Below are 19,808 nucleotides of genomic sequence, written 5' to 3' on the forward strand. Positions count from 1 at the left end.
ACTGAGTAACCCAAGGAATGTGAATTAACACAAACACAACCTTATCCTGCTGTGGAGGAGGAGGAGGAAGGGGAATAAATATGTTGAATACCTGCGGGCCAAACTCACCAGGAAGTCAGTGGGAGCTTTACTAGTGGAAGAACAGCATGACCAGATATAAATATGAAGGAGAGAGGATGCCAAGAAAATATTTTTCACACATTTGTGTACTGAGGGACCTATGAAGTCTAGTAAGTGCAGAAGGCAGCAACTCCACCACAGTGTAACTCTCTGCTGCTTTAGCATAGCTTTCTGGCTGACTCTATTTCCCTCTTTCTGCCTACTTAGAAAAAATAAATTTACGAAGTTGTCTGATGATGCAAAAAAGACAGTTCTAATGAGCTTCATAGAAACATCAGTTTAGGTATGTTCAGTGATATTTAGCTGTCTGGACAGATGATTTTGACAATCATTCCGTATCCCTGGATCTTTCCCATCACCTTTTGTTATTCTGTTCAAATCTCCAGGCACAAGATTTTGCCTCTGATATCCAAATGTGGATTCTTTAGGTTAAGGAGAAGTGTAATACCTATTTATCTTACTAAGATAGATGTCTAAGGCAGTCTATCATTTGAAACAAACTATCTTTTCTTGTTACAAATATAGAAGATGATGCAATTTTTGAAGTGTTTCCTCTTTTTAGAAAGAACTACATTACTAAGAAATTAGCGTGGAGAAAACTTGAAATTAATTAAAATCAGCCACTATTGTTTTAACAAGCAACTGTTGACTATGTTGCACCTAAAGACAAATGATTAGTGACTAGGAGCTTTGTTTAATCAAAGTAAGAAATAAACAAAACTTGCAGAGTTAGCTGATTTTGCCTGATGTACACAAATTCACTCCCAGTCTTCCCTGGCTGTCTACAACTAGATCAGAAGTAATTTAGTATGAGTCAGGTGGAGGTGAAGCAAAACAGTCAAATGTACTTGTATTTGCAATCAGTGTCCATCAAAATCCTCCAAGAATGGCTGGATTTGAGTAAATGCTGAGCTTTTCATAGACAGTTCCTAAACATTCACTGATCTAGCATACCTACAGTCCAGAGAATCTTGCTTTATACAGATATGCAGATTTTCATTTAATCTTAATATGCAGAGACTGTATTCCTTTTACTTGCCCAAGTGTAACACTATAATGGTTATATAAACTGATTCTTACATTGAGATGTTATTTTGACATGCATTTTGGTGCCATATGTAAACATCAAAGGTGTGACCTTAGTACAGGTCCCAGTTCCATGTAGGAAGAGAAAATTTTGTGATTTTTTTTTTGACAAAATGGCAATGTGAATTTAGATTTTGCACAACTGAATTGTACTTTGTAGCAGAAAATAGCAGACTCAAGAAGAAGTGGGGTAACAGTGGCTTTGTTGCCTGACTCTACCAATAATTGCCTTAATATACCATTCACTTGTTAATGATGTTATCAATTATTTTACTATAAATTAGCTATTGTGAGCTTCAGGTCTTTTTGCAATGTCTGTGTCACGTTACAGGAGCATAAATCAAACTCCCATCTCTTTTTACATCCATAACCATAATGTATGGCTTTTATTAGGAAATGTTAAGTGTCCTATAATGTCTTCTTAATGGACAGGGTGTGCATGTGTTGATGAGGAAAGCCATCTTCCTTCATGCAAAATATTAATGCATGTGGCCTACATCTCCATAGATACAAGTTAAAGAATCATATTTAACCCATGAAATATTGAGTACTCATATTTATCTAGTCTTAATAATCCTCTAAGGAAAGAACAAGTTAGAGGTAAATCAGGAGTTGAACTCTAACAGGTATGCACAAGAGATTGTGAATAAATGGTACATCATCCACTCAAAAAAAACCCCCAACAAAGCCAAATAATTTTATAAAACACCTATTGCTAAATGGAGATACCCTTAGAGAATTTATATCCTTCTAAAATTCCAGACTGTGCATCACAAAGACTCCTAATATTGGTTATAAATTTTTGTCTTTCTCCTAAAACATTATAATGCCTCCAAGCAAAAGGGTGTTTTTACTTCTGTATCCTTTTCATTGGGACAACATTATCCATTTGGCTTTCGAACCATTTCCCAAAACCTTGAGAAAGCACATTACTTTCACTTGAAATGTGTTTTACCAAGAGATTCCTGGGTACCAGAGAGATCTGCTATTCAGATCGCCTGCTATCATTGGGCTTGATTAATGGAAACCAAGCATTTTGAAGGATATCCCCCAACCTTGCCTTTCCATGTTCCCTTGGCAGAAATCAGGGATTTGAAAGCTGCAATACAACAGCATCATCTTTCCATCTTGTGGTAAATATTCTATTATTCCTTTATCCTCCATGCTGTTTAAAGGAATTAATTTAAAATATGAACTCCTTTGCTCACAGAGGAAGTCTCCAAAGGGTGTGCAAACAAGAATCTTTAGAAATGCAGCAAGATATAACTCCAGGCTCTGCTCCAGCTTTCCTCATTCATTCATTTTGCAGACCTGGTGTCTCCCTGCTGGAGATCTCTGCTTAGACCAAGTCTCCAGCAGCTGCTATTCCACCACCCATTCATACACAGCCAGCTCCCCCTCTCCCTGCTCCTTGCATTTCCACTTCTCTTTCCTACATCCATCCAGTTTTCTCCCTGATCTGATCTCCTTCTTTGATCCTTCTCAGGAACACTGATCACCCTCCCCCACCAAAGCACCTCTCATCCCTACCGAGGGCTGGCAGAAATTAAGCTGTAACAAAGGTACATTTAAGAGTAGAGCCTATGCCAACCAACTTCTTTATGAAGGCACTATCCTCTATCTGTTTCCCTAGTTATCAAATTGACTATCTTGGGAGTTAATCCTGCTGCTGTTCCTGAAGCAAATGTTTTCAGCACTTTTGATTTCAGTAGAATCAGGCCCTAATTAATGTAATTATTCTCATAGCATGAGGAGATGCCTACTTAAAGCAGTTGGATGACTGTTAGAGACCATTTTTATCCACATTTTTGCTGTGAACTGCACCAGTGTGCATTCCCTTTCCAAAACAACCGCAGGCACCAGGAGGGGAGGAGTTGTCCTTCAGTAGCAGGCAAGAAACCTGTCAAACACAGTGTCCCTTCTACATGAATGAAACCTTTCTTCTGATTAATACTTTGCATTTCCCACAGGGAAAAAGACACAGAGCGAGCAGCTAAATTACCCATTTTCAGAGAAGTATGTTCATAAATATTTAACTTCCTATGTATGAGAAAAGAGAAAGGCACTGATTCCCTTTCCAGTCCAGGCTGAAACTCTCCATATCCCCTGGTACCACTGGAAATGCCTGCTCCCATAATCCCTTCTCCATCTCATAAAGGGGAGAGAGCCATTAGCTTGTAAGAGGGCTGGACAAGGTGTCTCTCTTTACTGGGGGAGGTCTGACTGTAAAAATCTGTGCATAGAGGGAAATTACCTGGTGTAATGGAGATCTCTCAGGCCCATGACTGGGACCCTGCCTCAAGCTGTTCCACGAGTTTTAGGAGCCTATTAGAAAATAAGGGTCTCTGGAGGCCCACATCTGAGTACACAAGCTCAGGCCTTGGTGTCTACTAGTTACCCATGCATGGGGCCTGCTTGAGAGTGTGGGTTACATCCCCAGAACCCCACATGATTTTTGTATGGCCACACACATGGATGGCTGCTCTGCTTTGACAGTGGAGAGAACCCTGGTGATGCTGGGAGGAAGTGGGACCACAGGGATGTTTGAGTGTTTTGATGAAGATGCTGATTGCATAGCTTACCCTTGCATATCTGGAGGAGTAGGGATCCTCAAAGAGTGCCCAGATGCGGGGCTGCCACCGTCTCCAGAAGCCCCCAGACCTGCCATCTGGGGAGTCACTAAGTGCTAGGCGTTTTGTCATCTCCAGCTCATCTTCACCATCACCAGAGTCTCCAGTGCCATCTATGTCTCCGTCCTCAGCACTGCTATCCAGGGGAGCCCCACCAAAGCTGTCCAGAGCCTCTTCGGCGTCGCGGTGCTGCCGGTAGGTCATCCAACAGCAGGGCTCCACATCGGTCTCATCGATGCCCCAGAAGGCCAACTCCTCCTCATACAGGGGCCCGCACACGTCCGCGGGGCAGTGCAGCTTGCCAGTGCGGTAGTAATTTAGGATGTGGGCGAAGACGCCCGGATGCCGGTCAAAGAAAAACTCATCCGTGCGCGGGTCATAGTCAAAGTGGCTGTGGGCATCGGGCTCAGCGATCCAGGCCAGCCGCGTGCCGGGCAGGGTGCGCAGGGTGCTGCGGTAAGTCTGATGCCTAGTCCCTCCCACGTTGATCACAATGCGGTCGCTCTCGTCGCCCTGGCCCATCTCGTCTCTTATTAGGCATGTCGCAGACTCATCCAAGCAAGCACGGCAGGCAGCAAGCCCGTCAGGGGACGGCTGCTCGGCGGCAGGCGGTGCCTAAGCCGGGCCCCGCTCCAGGCCCGCGGGGGCGAGGGGCCCCGGCCAGCCCCGCTCCCCCGGGGCCGCTCCGAGGCGATGCCGGTGGCTCTCGGCGCTGCGCCGCCTCCGTCTGGAGTCAGACGCTCGGGGTCCGCGGCAGCTGCAGCCGCGGCGGAGGGGCAGGGGCAGGGGGGGCCATGCTCTGGGAGCGCGGGCGCTGCGGTGCCGGAGGGGGAGGGCCTTTCCCTGGTTGGACGTGGCCAAAAGCACAAGGAAAAAAAAAAAAAAAAGGAAAAAAGAAAAGGGTGGGGTGGAAAGAAAAATCACGGCACCCGCGCTGCCCACAGGTGCGCGGAGCTGCGGGGCGCCGGTGCTGGCTGCAGCCCCCGCAGGGCACGCGGGGCTGTGCCCGCGCCCCTCCCGGCAGCGCGGGGCGGGGGGCGCCGCCGGTGCTGAAGGGACAGCGCCGTGCTCCCGCCGCCTCCGCCCCTGCGCTCGGCCGGCCCGGGTCGAGCGCTTGCCGGTGCGGGCGGCGGGACCCGCGGCGCTGCCGCTGCTCCTCCCGCTGCTCCTTCCGCCGCCGCCGCTGCCGAGCCGCTCGGTGCAGCCCGCCCGCCGCCGGGCACCGCCGCGCAGGCGCCGCTCCCGCCCGGGTCCTAGCGCGGGCCGCGCCCGCTGCCGCGGCCAGGACAGGGGTGCCCGCTCCGGGACCCGGGGCTGCAGGGAGAGCGCCCCCCGCCCCGCTCACCTTCCCGCAGCCGCGCGGTGGTCACACCGAGGATCCGCTTCGGGAGCGGCGGGTGTCCCGGTGCTGCCCCTCGCTCGGCTCTGAGTGACCCTCTCGAGCACCAGTGACATGAGTCACGGCTGTGCTCGTCCTGCCTGGACCAGACTGGCTGAAGGGCAGAATTCAAGATCTCCCCAGGCGTAAATTCTTCGCCTCACGAGCAGGGGTACCCAGGGCTGTCCGTTCCTATCACATTGTGCTTTTACTTGGTTCCACACACCTACACCACTTCTCCATCTTTTCCTACTGTTCACTTGGGTTTTTTTCCTAACGCCTGTGTTGATAGGAAGCTGCAATTTGGGTTTGTGTTTTTTATTATTTTTTTAATTCTCATTAATTCACAAATAATGACAAGGGAAGTTTCAAATCACCCCCCTCCCCCAGTTCCTGTCTTGCAAGGAGCTTGAAGAACAGCCAGAAGATGGTTGTGTGGAAAGGAAGTAAGAGAGGTATGTATATGTGTTTTGTATTTTGTTTTATTTGCTGCCATCGTCTCAGGAGGAATGGGCTTAGGGGAAAGCCTGGAGAGCTGAGCTTTTGTGGACTGACCATGGGAGACCATGTCATGATGAACGGGATAGGCTGGTGAAACATACAATTGAAAGGTACATGGTTAGGGAATGCTGATGGAGTGTACAAGTAGTAGGGACAACACAATGCTCAATAGAAGAGGGCAGACCAGGGGAATGCAGTTGGGTTGAACTTACAAGTATGAGAAAAATTCAGATGTGTGGCAACAGCAGGTGAAGAACAAGTGGAAGGCTGTCAAGGAGCAATTGGTGTGCTCAGGTTTCTTTGGTCACCTGCAGCTTCTTTGCAAAGAGTGTTGCAAGGTTGGGATGCAGAGAAGAAAACTTTGCAGTAGCTGTGGTGAGACATTCCAAAGAGGTCTAACCAGCAGGTTTGTCTGTGAAAATGGTAACAGACTTTAAGCTGGTGGGGTAGAAGGAAGGCCTGGGACCTGGTGCTATTTGTGTGTGACTCTTGGGAAAAGGGAGGGAAGACAGCAGGAATGGGAGTATGTTACTCATATCAGCTATGAATGAGAAATGGGAAAGTGAGTCTAAATCAAGGCAACTCTGCACTTCAGCTAGCAAAAACGGATGAAAAAATCTCCAGGAAGAGATGCCAGACAGCAGCTTCAGCACTGGGACTGAACAGAGGCAGAAAGGTTGATGACAGAGGGAGAATCTGAGAATCACAAGTACAGAAACACTATCTAAAATCCTTGAGAACTGCCAGCCAGAGGACACAGAGGGAAAAGAGGGCTGTGAACCCAAGCCTGGCATTAAGAAAGGAAAAGAGGATGTTGACTCACTGACAGAAATAATACATGTGAAAATTCCTTTAAATCATAGTAGATGCCTGTTTTTGATAATAATAGATCTGGGGACCAATGGGAAAGAACTGTAGGGTAGGTTCCGAGAGTTAATGAAGGCTGTGGAGGGCAGGTGACCCAGGAAAGATGTTAAGGGCCTGTGAATCCTAGCCTTGTGGGTCCTTCTGGTCACAGCCACAACTGTAAAGACTTTCCCAGCTCATTAGCTCCTGCCTTCCATGTTACCTTTCCTGCAGTGAGTGATTCCTCTTTAGGAATTTCAGTGTTGGGATCTAAGGTGACTATAGGAATGAGAGGTATTGTACAGCTTCCCTTGCTTGGGTTTCCCCTCTTATCTGGGGAACTGAAGGAGGGTGGTGCAGGACCTTAGAAGTCATCTGGGAGTCCATGTTAAAAGCTAGAAAGCTTGTTTAAAGAGAGTGTTCATGGACTCAGGTGGGGAGGCCATGCTTAAGTGACATGCAAGGTTTCTTTGAAGTTACTAAAACTGTAATTGATGAAGCAGTATTGGTAGAAACAAAAGAGTTAGATGTTTCAAAAGACATGAAAGAGGGCCCCAAATCAGAGACTGATGGGCAAGCAGGAGCTTGTGAGATCTGGAGCAAGGCAGTTGATGAAATAGAAGGTTTTTTAGAAATATAAATTGGTACGTAAGTTTAGACATCATTTTCATGTGGAAAATGAAATACAACATCATATTTGAAGTTCATATTGAAGCTTAAGAGGGAAAGTGTTCATAAATAGTTATCTTTATTTAACAAGGATCATGGCACAAAATAACTGCATATTAAGGCACAAAGAGTTTGCTTTGCATGGTAGACTGCAGCATGATTTGCATTTGTTTAATTAGCCATAGTTGATAACACCACATAGATGGCTGTTGGTTTGCATGGAATGGAAGGTTTAAGACAGTCTAGCAGCTGCTGTGTCTGAGCAAAGTTTTGCTTAAAGCTTGCCATATAGCAATATAAAATTCTAGTTTAATTAAAAAAAATAATTTTTTGTAATTAGATATGTTTGGGTAAAATAATTAGAAATGTTTGGGTTATGATAGACAATTTTCCAAGTTCCAATTTGCAGACAAAATTTCCTATGGAACTATGATTAATCCCAAACTTGACAGTAGCACTTCTGTCCTCCTAGTCCCATAAAATATAAGAATATTATAACTGGATTTTATTCTAGGTTTATGTTTGACAACTTTAAATCCTTAAACATCTGGTTTATATTTGATATCTTTAAGGAGGACTTAATATGTGGGTGGATGTGAGTCCCTAAGTTGTCTAGCTTTTCTGTGATACAACTTGTCATTTTCAGTTAACTTATTAATTAATTTTACTAAGTTCTACACGTTAAAAAGAACTAAACCAGCTTTAATAATGCTGGGAAACCTCTGTAAGAAGTACAGAGTTGGTAGGTTATCCAAACAGTTCACAATCTGTTTGGGAAAGGATTATGGTATAGCTGCAGCAGCTGCAGATGGTGTTACCAGAAAATTTTTAAATGCATTAAAAACTATTCACCTTGGAAATACATTTTTTTCCTGAACTGATTCTAATAACTGGTGAGAGATTTTTGTGATCATCTACACTGAGCTGGGGTTGACCAAAATCTGGCATAAATGAGGAAAATAAGCTGTAGAATTTAGGAAGGTCTCTGTGAAGGTCTCCCTTGTGGCACACCTACAGTCAGGAGAGTATATGTGCACTTTGAGCAGTCCTGTTGGTCTATCTACAATTTTAACTGTTCTTCTAACTCAGAAGTTTTAGTGGTAATAGTGGAATAGTTTTTAGCCATAGATATATTTTAGTTTTGAAACTGCGGAGTATGAGAGTGAGTCTGTTTACTAATTTTGTCACTGGCCTTAGGTCACCTCACTGTTCTGATAACACAGGAAGAGCAAGTCCTTCTTTCCCCTCTGTATCTGCTGTATTGGGATCACCTTTGTTGTCCTATACTTCAGCATCCTCAGGTCAATCATATACAAGAAAAGGTAGGTTGTCTTTCAGACAGAAGTCTAAATTCTGTCTACAAACTAAAAAAAAAAAAAAAAACAACAACAACAAAGTAGTGGGTTCATATGCTATTCTTTTGTTAATCCCTGTGCTCTCTACTTCTTTAGCTGAGAACTGCAGTGATTTCTGTCTCACTCCAAAGGAGCTTTCTTCTCAATGTGAGTGATGACTGAGCATATATTCCCTAAGTCTCCTAAACGTAGTAACTCATTAATTTGAAGTGAAAGTTTAACCTTTTTCTAAAATTTTATTTAATTATATTCATTGTTGTATGAAGAAATTTTACCTCTTATGGAAGACGCTGTATTGAAAGATCCAAATCCCAGGGCTGTATAGGCAGAGAAATGCAATCAGGAGGCTTTGCTGTATGCTTTTGTGCTCTACTAGTGTATCAAGAGTACTTGATTCTGCACTCCTCTGTAGCCTCTTCCTTCACTGGGGTTTCTAGTGAGGACACCAACAATTGGTGACTGCTGAAGAAGCTCCCACTCCTGAAATGTAAGCCTAGCTCTGACTTCATCACTCAGTTTCTCTTCAAAGAAAAAGAATGACCCAATGTAACAATATGAAGAAGAAAAGGAGATGTTGAGAGAACCTGTGACTTTGTGCACAATTATGAATAAAACTGGAGAGTACTTTCAAAATGTTTTAAAGCTGGAGGAGGCTGAGAGAATTATTTGTCAGAGTTACAACCTCAAAAGAAAAGGCAGCCAGAGTTGGAAGACCAGTTTTGCAATGCTTGAATGCTATAATTCAGCCTGTGCTCTCTTGTATTAAATTCATGACAACTCAACAGTATTTCAGTGCAGTTCCTTATCAGTTTTAGATTACATCATGCTGTGAATTGCTCTATCTGTTAGCACTGACTCTTGTAAATCATTTGGTTTGAGGTCTTCAAATGGAAAGCTGTGATGGACTTCAGCATGCAATGTACTCATTTTGTCCTTGAAAATCATTTAAAAATAAAGCAGCTGCAATAGCATAGATGTTATTACTTTTCTGAAAGGCTAGATTTACCCCTCTGAATTGTCATTAATTGGATGAAAGCCTTTCATAGAAAGAATGAGAATGGAGAAAAAAATTGTGGGTTTGTGCTTGCTGTTGACTGAGGGAGACACAGAGATGCTGCATGTCTGAAAAGATGTGTAGCCCAAAGCCTGATACAAAGAAGTCATGATACTTTTAATGAGAATAACCAGAGCAGCAGAGGTTATGGCTAAATGCTTGTTCTTGCACTTTTATAGCTGTTTTTTTTTTTTTTTTTATTCTTAATTACTTCAGTTTTGCTTGAATATGTACTTCATTCCCATCCATGTTTTCCAACCATTTCATGGCTTTGTTTGAGCTGAGAATTTGCTGTACTCTGCCTGATGAGTTTCACTTGTTCATCCATTTCTACTTGGCTGACATTTCTGAGTGAAGGTTCTTCTTGTTTTGCAAATTCTTTTGGGATCCTTCAGAAAGTGTGCATCAAACTGTGAGATAAATGGAACCTGCTCTGGAAACAAATGGAAGTAATATTGTGACATGTTAGAGATCATCTTTGGTCTTTACCCACTCTGTTAACTAAGAGAAACTCCCACCTGAATCCATTTGGTTTTGCTGAAAATTGGTGGGAGATGGAACCAAGCAGATACAACTATGGGGATGGTGCCCACAAGTAAGGCGAGGTGGTAGAAGTGGTGTTCTGCTGCTTGCTGAAGGGCTTGGGAGATGTCCAAATTGTTTTACCTGTAGGGGAAGAGAAGACTGCACCATCCTGGCAAAAAGGGCAATAAGCACTGCAAAAAATTGCTGAGCTGTCTGTCTCACCCTCAGCTCCTTAAATCGGCATGCAGCTGGCCTGGGTGAAGCAATGAGCTTCTTTTTGAGCACATCCTCGAGTCAAGGCTGTAGTAAAAGTGTTGGGATTTGTCTTTGATGAGACATTCCCCAAAACAGAAATAGTTGCTCCTCAAGAAATCATGGAGCTATATCATAGCAAAATCTACTTTAAGTATCCAAAATTAGGCATACAGCTAATGCTCTACTTTGTTACAATGCCATGTTATGGAAGGATCTAGATTTGTCCCTTGTCTTCTTCATGCTGATCTAGGTGTGATCCAGCAAAAATCCAGCTGGTGATGAGGAAAATCGAGCTTACAATTGGAAGTTTCCTGTCAGCACATAACAAAAAAACCCTTATCTAAACTCATTACTATGAGCTGAGCTCAGTCATCCTGAGGGCTCTGAATCCGCATTGCCAAAAGAGGGCACATAGGTTGGACCCATTTAATTCATACCATGTACTACAGCTAAAGCTTCAGAAAGGGCCAGGGACTTGGCTTTATTTTACTAGCTGATTTGTTTTGGGGGTCCTAGGAGGTCCTTGACTTTCTCAGACTGGCCTAGTCAGCCTTTTCTGAAAACAAAACTCTACTAATGCTGTCATTATGTTTTTAAGATCTCAGCCAATTTGCAGGTGCATGAACATAGCAACAGACACAAACACATAGATACAGACATATGTATTTCACAACTACTATATACAGAATACAGAGCAGGCGGTGCTAGTCTTTTCTTGAAAAAGGCATGCAGCTGTCAGTGCTGCAAGTGTATCTTTTTCATTTAACCACCAAAAAAAAACCAGAAAAAAAGAGGGCCTGTTTCTGACCAAGGAGTATGAAATGTGTTCCATTTTATAAAATGTATATGCTTGCCCATCAGTTGACTATTTCTCTAATACAACAAAATAATTAGAACATTTCTTACCTTTTTTATTTTTACTGAAATGAGAACTTTATTTTTGTTGAATGATTCACTTTTCACAGCTGTTATTACTACTTCAGCCGACTCTGAGTTCACAATAGTAACTGAAATGTCCTCAGACAAACAAATGGGAAAATGGCCTGTAATTCTTTATTGTTATAAACAATTTGTAAAACTTTAGATGTTGAAAGGTAAGAGTAGTTTAAATAAATCCTAACAATGCTGACTCAAAGGTTTAAAGCATTGCTTAAATTCCTTGATTAATCCAGCTTCTCAGTATTTGACATGAATCAATAACTCTGAGATGTCTTTTCTGTTCTCTAGCTTTGTAAATATTTATGCAGCCAGTCCCATGAAATATGACATTTAATCCTGTTGAAGTAATTATTTGAATGCTACATATGAAGAGATATAAAGTATAATAGTTCCAGTGATGTTAGTTAAATAATAGGCACTAAGGATGAAATCTGCTGCATTTCTTTTGTCAAGAGCCAGGATTTATACAATATAAATGTGAGTAAATGGAAAGCAAAATCCACTTTCTGTCCCAAATCTTGGACCAGCTGCTGGGAATGCAGGTTTCTTTATCCTGTCTCATGCCTAGGCCTATGCCTTAGCATTAACAGCAGCCTTTTGTTCCAGTCAAATGAAGCGTTGAGAGCTAGAAGAAAGGCAATAGTGAAGGGATGGCACCTCTATTAGCTTGTTCTCTGCTTTCCCTTCTGGGACATGCTATAATGAATGGTCTCTGCACTCCAGGAAGCAGGAACATGCTCTACCCAGAGTTTCCAGGACCTTGGGAAAACTTATGTAGGAATCCCAGTGCAATAGGATTATACCAGCTCTTCAGACTGTGGCTAGAATTCCTGTTAAGATTTGCAGCAGGTTTGTATTTAAATTATTTAACTTTAGGCACAGTGATATGCTTGTTCGTATGACACTGCACTTTTAGTCATTGTTTACTGATTCAGTCTGATTCATCTGTGGGTTCTGTCAGGTTTTGGAGTTGTAGTCTTTGCCTCTAGGTAGCCCAGCAGTAGAAGGAATTGGGAAATAATGAGGAAGCAGAGAAGGATCACAGTGGGACAAGATATTCAGAGTTGGCCTGCAAGAAATCAGAGTTGGGTCTTCCTTAAGAAATGCTCCATTCTCATAGAAAGTTGGACCTTTCTGCTCTTCTGGGATGGATTCTCATCCTAAGAGGGCCTACAATAGCATGTTTATTGGCTTTCCTATGGAACAATGAGAAAACAGGCGGGTCCAGTTCTCAAATCTATAATAAAGACATTTTTTTCTTTGAAATTTTCCAACTGTAATAAAAAATACAATAGATTTCTACAGGTTCTTCTGGAATTGTTCTCCAACTTATCCTGCCTGTTAAAAAGTGGAGGAAATGGTTGATTTGTGGTAGTAATTCAGGATGTGGGCAAAGATGTTTCTTAATTGCTTTATCATGCCAAGCACCTTCAGAAGCCTTCATTATATAGAAAGGTCTCCATGCTGAAGTGCTGCTGTGCTTGTGAGGCCCCGTTTGACCACGGCATAATCCAAGCAGACAGATGCATGCTGCAAAGGACAGAGCACAGAAAAGGGATGGGGCAAGTCAGTGAAATTACTCTGTTTTCCTGAGTTTATGCTTGTAAAGCCCTTAGGAGGTATTTTAACCAATACATCCACAAATCTGTATAATTCTGTCCAGGTCAAAATCCATATGATTGCATTTGTGTTGCTAATGGAATCTTCTTCAGCTAGGTTTGCATATTCTGTTGTATTGCTTCTCTTACTGATTATTTCTCCCCTCTGAGCCCTAGGCTGAATAGGATCTGCAGAATGCTGCTTATATTTAGGGATGTACTTTCAGGTATTTTGGGATTGAAAAAACAAAAAAAAAAAGATGCTTATGAACAAAAGTTTGCATTTTCAGGTACACCTGAAAGTTTTGAATGCCCAAGAGATTTGAGGGGATTTGGTCCAGTTGGAAATCAGACTAGAGATAATATATCAAAGTATAAATTAAAACTTTCAAAGATGAAAATATAAAACTAATTATCTTGGTTAAGAAAAAAATAAAATCTTTTGCTTAGTCTGGCCAATTAATGTTAATGTGTAGATATCAAGTTAACAAGTACATTAAATAGCAATGGGACAAATTAAGAGAGGAACCTTAATGTGCATAGACATTTGCTCAGTCAACCAAAGTTCCTAAAGGCTCAACTGCAAGTCTGGAAACATAAACACTAAAATAGAAAATGTTATGTCTAAAAATGTCTAAAATAGAAAATGTTATTTTTTATTTTTTTCCTCTTTCTCCATTTTGTGTTTTACCACAGAACAAAACAAAAAAAGGCCGCAGGTAATGGTCATGGAGTACTTGAAGGCCATCTGCCTTCCCTCATCACAAAGTGAAGGTATGTCAGACACTTTTAGCTGCAAAACATACATGCAGGAATCACTGTGTGATTCATCTGTGAGGACTAAGTAATCTGATAAATCTTTTCTTTATCTCTTGCTCATAACAATTATTTGTACTTAAAAGAAGGAATAATGTTTTGGCACCCACATTTGAGGAATAGTTGGTTTGGGGTTTCTTTTCCCCCTTAGGTACAGAGCATAACTCAGAATTCTTATGGCAAAAAAAGGCCAGAGAGCAGATGAGGTGAGATGACAGATTGAGGTAAAACATGAGCAGCCAGCTCACAACAAGCGAATTCATTGCGTGACAATCTTCCTGCTCTTCCCTGGGAAGTGAGCAGAATGGTTCAAGAAGGAGCAGATGGAAACAGCTGCCAACAGATGTGTACTGGAATGGACTCAAGCCACACTACTTGCTGGAACTTGAGAGTTTGTGATGGCCTGAGCTTTCCCCACCACAGGTATCTAAGATTTGGAACCAGGCACCTCTATTAGCTTCAGTCAGTCAGTTTGTATTTATGAGGACCAGAAGAAAACCCCACTGTTGTCTATGGTGTGGGGAATCTTTTAAACTATTGTTGAAGATGCTACTAAAGATAAAAGAACCCTACTAAGATATTTTTCATGAATGTGTCTATCTCATAGTCCATTCACTCAAAATGGTTTTTCTCTTGACCTTGAGCTGAGATTTAACAGGTGGGTAAAAGATAAATTTAGGAAGGCCAGTGACGCAATGCTGACACTTTTATGTCTTCCTGCATAATTTCAAGCATACTGTGAAGAATAATAAATGGCAAAAGCTAAAGTGTCCTTGGCAAACAAGCAAACAGAATAGCACCCTGTGATATTTTTACCTTTGTTTCCCCTTACCACACACAGTTTTTACTCCCACAGAGCTTGAAATATTAACTGAGCATGCTAATTTATTTCTTCCAGAGTTGCCCTGGCCATTGCATTTAACAACTCTCTTGGAAGTACTTCAAACCAAGTGTCTAGCTCCATCTCTAGCTTTGTTATTTAGGCACATTGCTTCGTTGCTTTTTTTCTTATCGCTTAATGTAATTGGCATTTGCGAAGCTTTTGAAAGGCATGTTTGGGAGTACATTTTGTGCAGCTGGCTTTCAACTGCAAGCTGTTTTAAGTGTGTGGGTCTGCAGAGGACAGCCTTTGAGAGCATAGAGCATGAGTGCCTAGCACATACCACGATTACTTTCCAAAGGGAACAAAGGGATGTAAGTGAGACCAGTCCTATACAAAGGAACATGTGTGACACATGAACCCCCTTGCATCCATTTGTATTTCTATGGCATTAGATCTGTAATGAGAGCATTACGTGCCCTGGATGAAAAATGGGTCTCCCTTGACAAGCTGTTTTATAAATGCTTTGCTCTGTGATGCTCTTCATCCTGAACTTTAGTCCACATATCAGGATGCCTTGCCATATAGACACAAAAGCCTGTAGTTTTTTCCATAAAAATGCATCTTTAAGCATCCAAACTCAAACCATGAGCTTGTACTTGCTGTAATAATCCCAACAGCTAAGGGTACCAATATACTGTGTCAACTGCCAGCAAGACTGATGAATTTACACTGGGTAGGAACTCGGCTCATTGATTTCAGTTGTTATGGTGTGAAATTATGTTCTCTACCTGAGCTGAGAAAGAGTTAGATGTGAGAATTTGGGGGGGGAAAAAGGAATGTATGCTACATTAAAAAAAAAAAAAAAAAAAAAAAAAAAAAAAAAAAAAAAAAAAAAAAAATTGTCGAAGTCCTGTTTTTCATGGAAATGCTGCCCTCCGGTGGCCTGGAGAAAAGCCTACGCACTGCTTGTTGGTTCAGTAATGTACTTTCACACTGCAGCAAGCAGCAGCTCTCAAATGTGGATTGTCTAGGCTCCTGCCTCAGGAAACTCACAGGTGCCATAAAAACCAGTAAAAAAATTCAGAACAAAAAGATATTGCTTCATCTGGTTTAAGATTCAGAAGTAGAGCACTGATGTGAAAGAAAGGAATGTTGTGTTGCTAAAGTATAAAAGGAATCATAGAATGGTTGTGGTTGGAAAGGACCTTAAAGATCATCTCGTTCCAACCCCACTGCTTTGGAAAGGGACACCTCTCACTAGACCAGGTTGCTCAGAGCTCCATGAAGCCTGGCCTTGAGCACTGCCAGGGACGGAGCACCTACAATTTCCCTGGGCAACCTGTTCCAATGCCTCGCCACCCTCACAGTAAAGAATTTCTTCCTAATATCTAATCTAAACCTACTTTCTTTCAGTTTGAAGCCATTCCCCTTTGTCCTTTCACAACATGGTCTTTTAAATAGCCTCTCTTCATCTTTCTTGAATTTTCCCTTCATGTACTGGAAGGTCACCCAGAAGCCTTCTCTTTTCCAGGCTAAACAATCCAAACTCTCTCAACCTTTCCTCATAGGAGAGGTACTCCATCCTTCTGATCATCTTGGTGGCCTCCTCTGGACTCCCTCCAACAGGTCAATATCCCTTCTGTGCTGAGGAGGCCCAGAGCTGGAGGCACAGCTCCAGGTGGGATCTCACTAGAGCCAAAGTAGAGAGGAAAATCACCTCCCTTGGTCCAGTGGCCAAGATTTGCGCCCTACTGAGGCTACTGACAAAGTCACCAGAGAATGTCATTGTGATCCTGCTGTCATCTGCAGTTCCTCTGCATCTTCCCCACCTGCCTTCTTGGCATGCAGCCTATCTCCCTCAGGACCACTGCTCTCAGCACAGGCCATACAATGCATCCAAAGACCTTCCATTTTCTCCCTCCTTTTGTCTTTATTTTTCCCTTAAAACAAAGAAAAATGGAGTGATGCCTAAAAATTTATCTAGCAATAAAAAAGCCAAAACCCAACCAACCATACTAGTCTTACAATTTTTTGTCTCTTTTTCTATAGAAGTTTCTTGGTAGGGAAGAAATTGGTTTTTCCAGTATATTTTTCTTGACGTTCCTAGTGTATGGGCCTCCAGGTGCTGTCTGAAGACTGAATATTTTTGCTGTTTCTGCACCAACAAACCTTACATTATGGTAAGATGATAAAACAGAACATGGAGTTCACCAAGCAACTATTTCAGGAAGAACTGTAGTTAAAATTTTTCCCAGCAGATGTGGCTGTTGGACCAGAAAAAGTTCAAGGTCCGTTCAGGTGGGTTAGGGAGGACTGTGGAGATTGGGGGCCCCCTTTTACTGCCATGGATATGCAGCACTAGGTGGTAGCTGTGCTGAGACACAGACTTCTGAGTGACTCTGACTCCCAACAAAAAAGAAAAAAAAAAAAACAAGATTCCAATGAAAATTGCAACCTCCCTCAATCATGTGAATAAATGGTTATTGTCTGTTATAGTTTTTAGTAAATTTTAAATAAATAGGTACAGTATTTGCCCTGCTATTGATAAATGTGAGGTTATACATTGAGTATTACATAAAATAGCACACTTGTTGATGTTGCTAAGATGCCTGCAGATGATAAAAGTTATTGGTATTGTAGAAAGAAAATGTGAGTTCAGTGCCATGTTGACTGTATTATTGGGAAACCCCTGAGGTTTTCCATCACCCCATGGTTACAGGATAAATCAGTTTTCACCATTAGCTTACAATGTTAAGGTCTTTATTCAGAAGTGGCTGTGTATGCAAAATGTAGGTTTCTGGGTCCACAGGGAAATTTCTGGATTCCTTGTACTGACCCAAGTGGCTCTGTCAGACGTGTTCCTAATTCCTGCTGGGTCTTGGGAGGGAAAGGACTATCTGACAGCTCTTCTGTATTATGCTAGCAACCATCCCCTCCCTTTTTAGCCCTGAAATGTCAAATATGGAAAGGTCTCCACTTAATGACATTCACAGCTGTGCAACAAGCCTGTTGAGAAGGGAGCATGCTGCATCCATCAAGGAGAGGAGGTCATGGCTGTTCAACAGTTTTTACTAGAAAACCAGTGATTTGAAAGGCTGAGGGAGGGTGAGCTGATAGTAAATAGTGCCTAATGAGGTACTTGGATGTGCCTCCCAAGATGATCTCCAGGTCGTGCTGTCAGAGATTTGCACTCTGACTCTACACAGGCCTTTTTACCTACTGCCTGTGGAGCCAAGATTGCCACATGCAAGTTATGTGAAATGACCTTCATACCATCTCCTGCTATCACAGGCTCTGTGTCAGCCACTCATTTAGGAGCTGTTGTAGGCTTTCAGCACTATTATGGGAACAGTTTCTTGATGGTACTTTCAAGATCAGGTGAACAATAAAGCCTGGCAGCTTGTTCAGAGGGTTGTGCTCAGGGGGATCGGCACATCTGAAAGCATTGTGACAGAAATGGGTCAGTGACCAGAACACGAGCAAAGGGTCACAGCAGGAAGTTTGTCCTGGCTTTGCACTGCTACGTGAACACTATCCCAAACAGTATTATGTGCAGTCTGAAAATATTCTGAAAATATTCCTACTGAAGCTGGAAATATTCCTACTGATTTCAATGAAATTTCTAAACAAAAATGAAATATTAATTAATTCATTCATTAAAATTCATGTGGTATGAGGTACAAATATTTCCTTGTCCATTTTGGATGTAGTTCTTCTGAAGATGGCAGTTTTGAACCTTTGCACACTTTGAACCTTTCAAATATCTCTGCACAATATAAGATGTAAAATGAAAACTGCTTTTCTGTCCACTTTCAAGTTTTTTTTTTTAAGGTGTTAATCTTGAGTTGAAAATGACAAGTCATTTTAGAAGAGCAGTATCTGGTGTGAAGCAACTGCCAATGTAGTATTTCTTTAATATATTTGGATACAGATAATAAAATCTTTTTAAAGGGAAAACATATACCAGGAATAGTTCATATATCTTTTGCCTAAAATTGAATGTTCAGTATGTGAAATATTTCTGTAGCAGTATTGCTATGATAATGCAGGAAATGGTGTTTAACATTGTTATTTGCAATTTTATTGCACTTTGTTGTGGAACATTGAAAGTAGGAAAAGGATTCTCTTCATTCTCATACTGGCAAATGATCTGATTAAATGTAAATCAGAGCATTTATTGCATGTAAGTGAAGTATAAATGTATTCCTCTTCACCTTTTTCCATAGCAGTGGTTTGAGTGAGATAAACCAATAATCCTGGGTTTGTCATCCAGTGCTTTCTTAAGTTACCAAATCAAATCAAGCATTCCTAAAATGTGCCCTTATCATTATGTTCGAAGACAGCTACTTTCCTTTATTTGTTTGTATCTGTATGACTTTGCCTTTGGAGGCAGTGTTCCTTAGGAAACATCATATTGAACTGGAACCTGTGTGATATAAACGTTCAGACTATCAGTGTGTGTTCAAAGCTATGCTGGAGTGTTTCTGTAGACCAAGGTAGGCTGCACTTTGTCTTGTAGGATCAACCCTAAATGCCTAAATTCATCTTCAGGAACCCAATTTAAGAACCAAAGTTTGTAAATGCTGGATCAGTCTTGCATATGCTTCTGGGCTGTGTCAGAACTAAACTAAAGCTCTGAATCCAAATATTACTAGCCTCGAAATATTTACTTATAGACTGGGATATATTTCTATCAGTTACATGCTGTTCTCTTGATGCACAGGGCTTTGTTTTAAATATATTTATTACCTTAGAAATAAACAGGAAGGAATGGCACAGGGGAACAATTTTCCTTATCTAAGTAAAAAAATAAATATATTTGTCACCTAAACATGTATTTATCAGTGCTGATGCCCTTTGGCCTTACTCCAGTGAACTTTTCTCACTGACATCAGTGGGAGAAAGATGGGCTTTGCATAGGAAACTTATGAATATTTTTTTCTTCATCATCCATCCATCTATTTTGGGATGTGCTAAATGCCTGTTCTCTGTTGTAACATTAACATCAGTATGTGGAAACTCGGGTGGCTAAAATAAATCAGTGAAATGCAATATACATGACTTCACATGGAACTGCGTGAACATTGTTGAGCACAAGTGCCCTGTGCCCACTTTGCCATGGCAGCCCTACAGCCAGGTACCCCCCATTGTGTCCCTCAGAAGTGGGGTGCAAGCAAGGCAGGCATGAACTGTGTGCTGCCAGCATGTCCAGA

The 19,808-nt window shown here is 41.9% G+C and overlaps 1 protein-coding gene across 5 annotated transcripts in view; it reads right to left on the reverse strand.

The window, feature by feature from the left end:
* The window catches only part of KCNC1 (potassium voltage-gated channel subfamily C member 1), a 121,267-nt gene extending 116,570 nt beyond the window's left edge, over positions 1 to 4,697 (reverse strand). For 2 of the 5 annotated variants that reach the window (XM_053981575.1, XM_053981576.1), the window contains exon 1: positions 3,789 to 4,695. In XM_053981575.1, coding sequence (XP_053837550.1) covers positions 3,789 to 4,358 — 570 coding nt within the window. In that variant the 5' untranslated portion in view covers positions 4,359 to 4,695. Of the gene's footprint in view, positions 1 to 3,788 lie in introns of all 5 variants that reach the window. The other 3 variants (XM_053981579.1, XM_053981578.1, XM_053981577.1) reach the window with 3 other exon arrangements.
* Between the last annotated feature and the right edge of the window lie 15,111 nt (positions 4,698 to 19,808).

The sequence above is a fragment of the Vidua macroura genome, chromosome 6, assembly GCF_024509145.1.
Source record: "Vidua macroura isolate BioBank_ID:100142 chromosome 6, ASM2450914v1, whole genome shotgun sequence".
In the NCBI taxonomy this organism is placed as follows: Eukaryota; Metazoa; Chordata; class Aves; order Passeriformes; family Viduidae; genus Vidua; species Vidua macroura.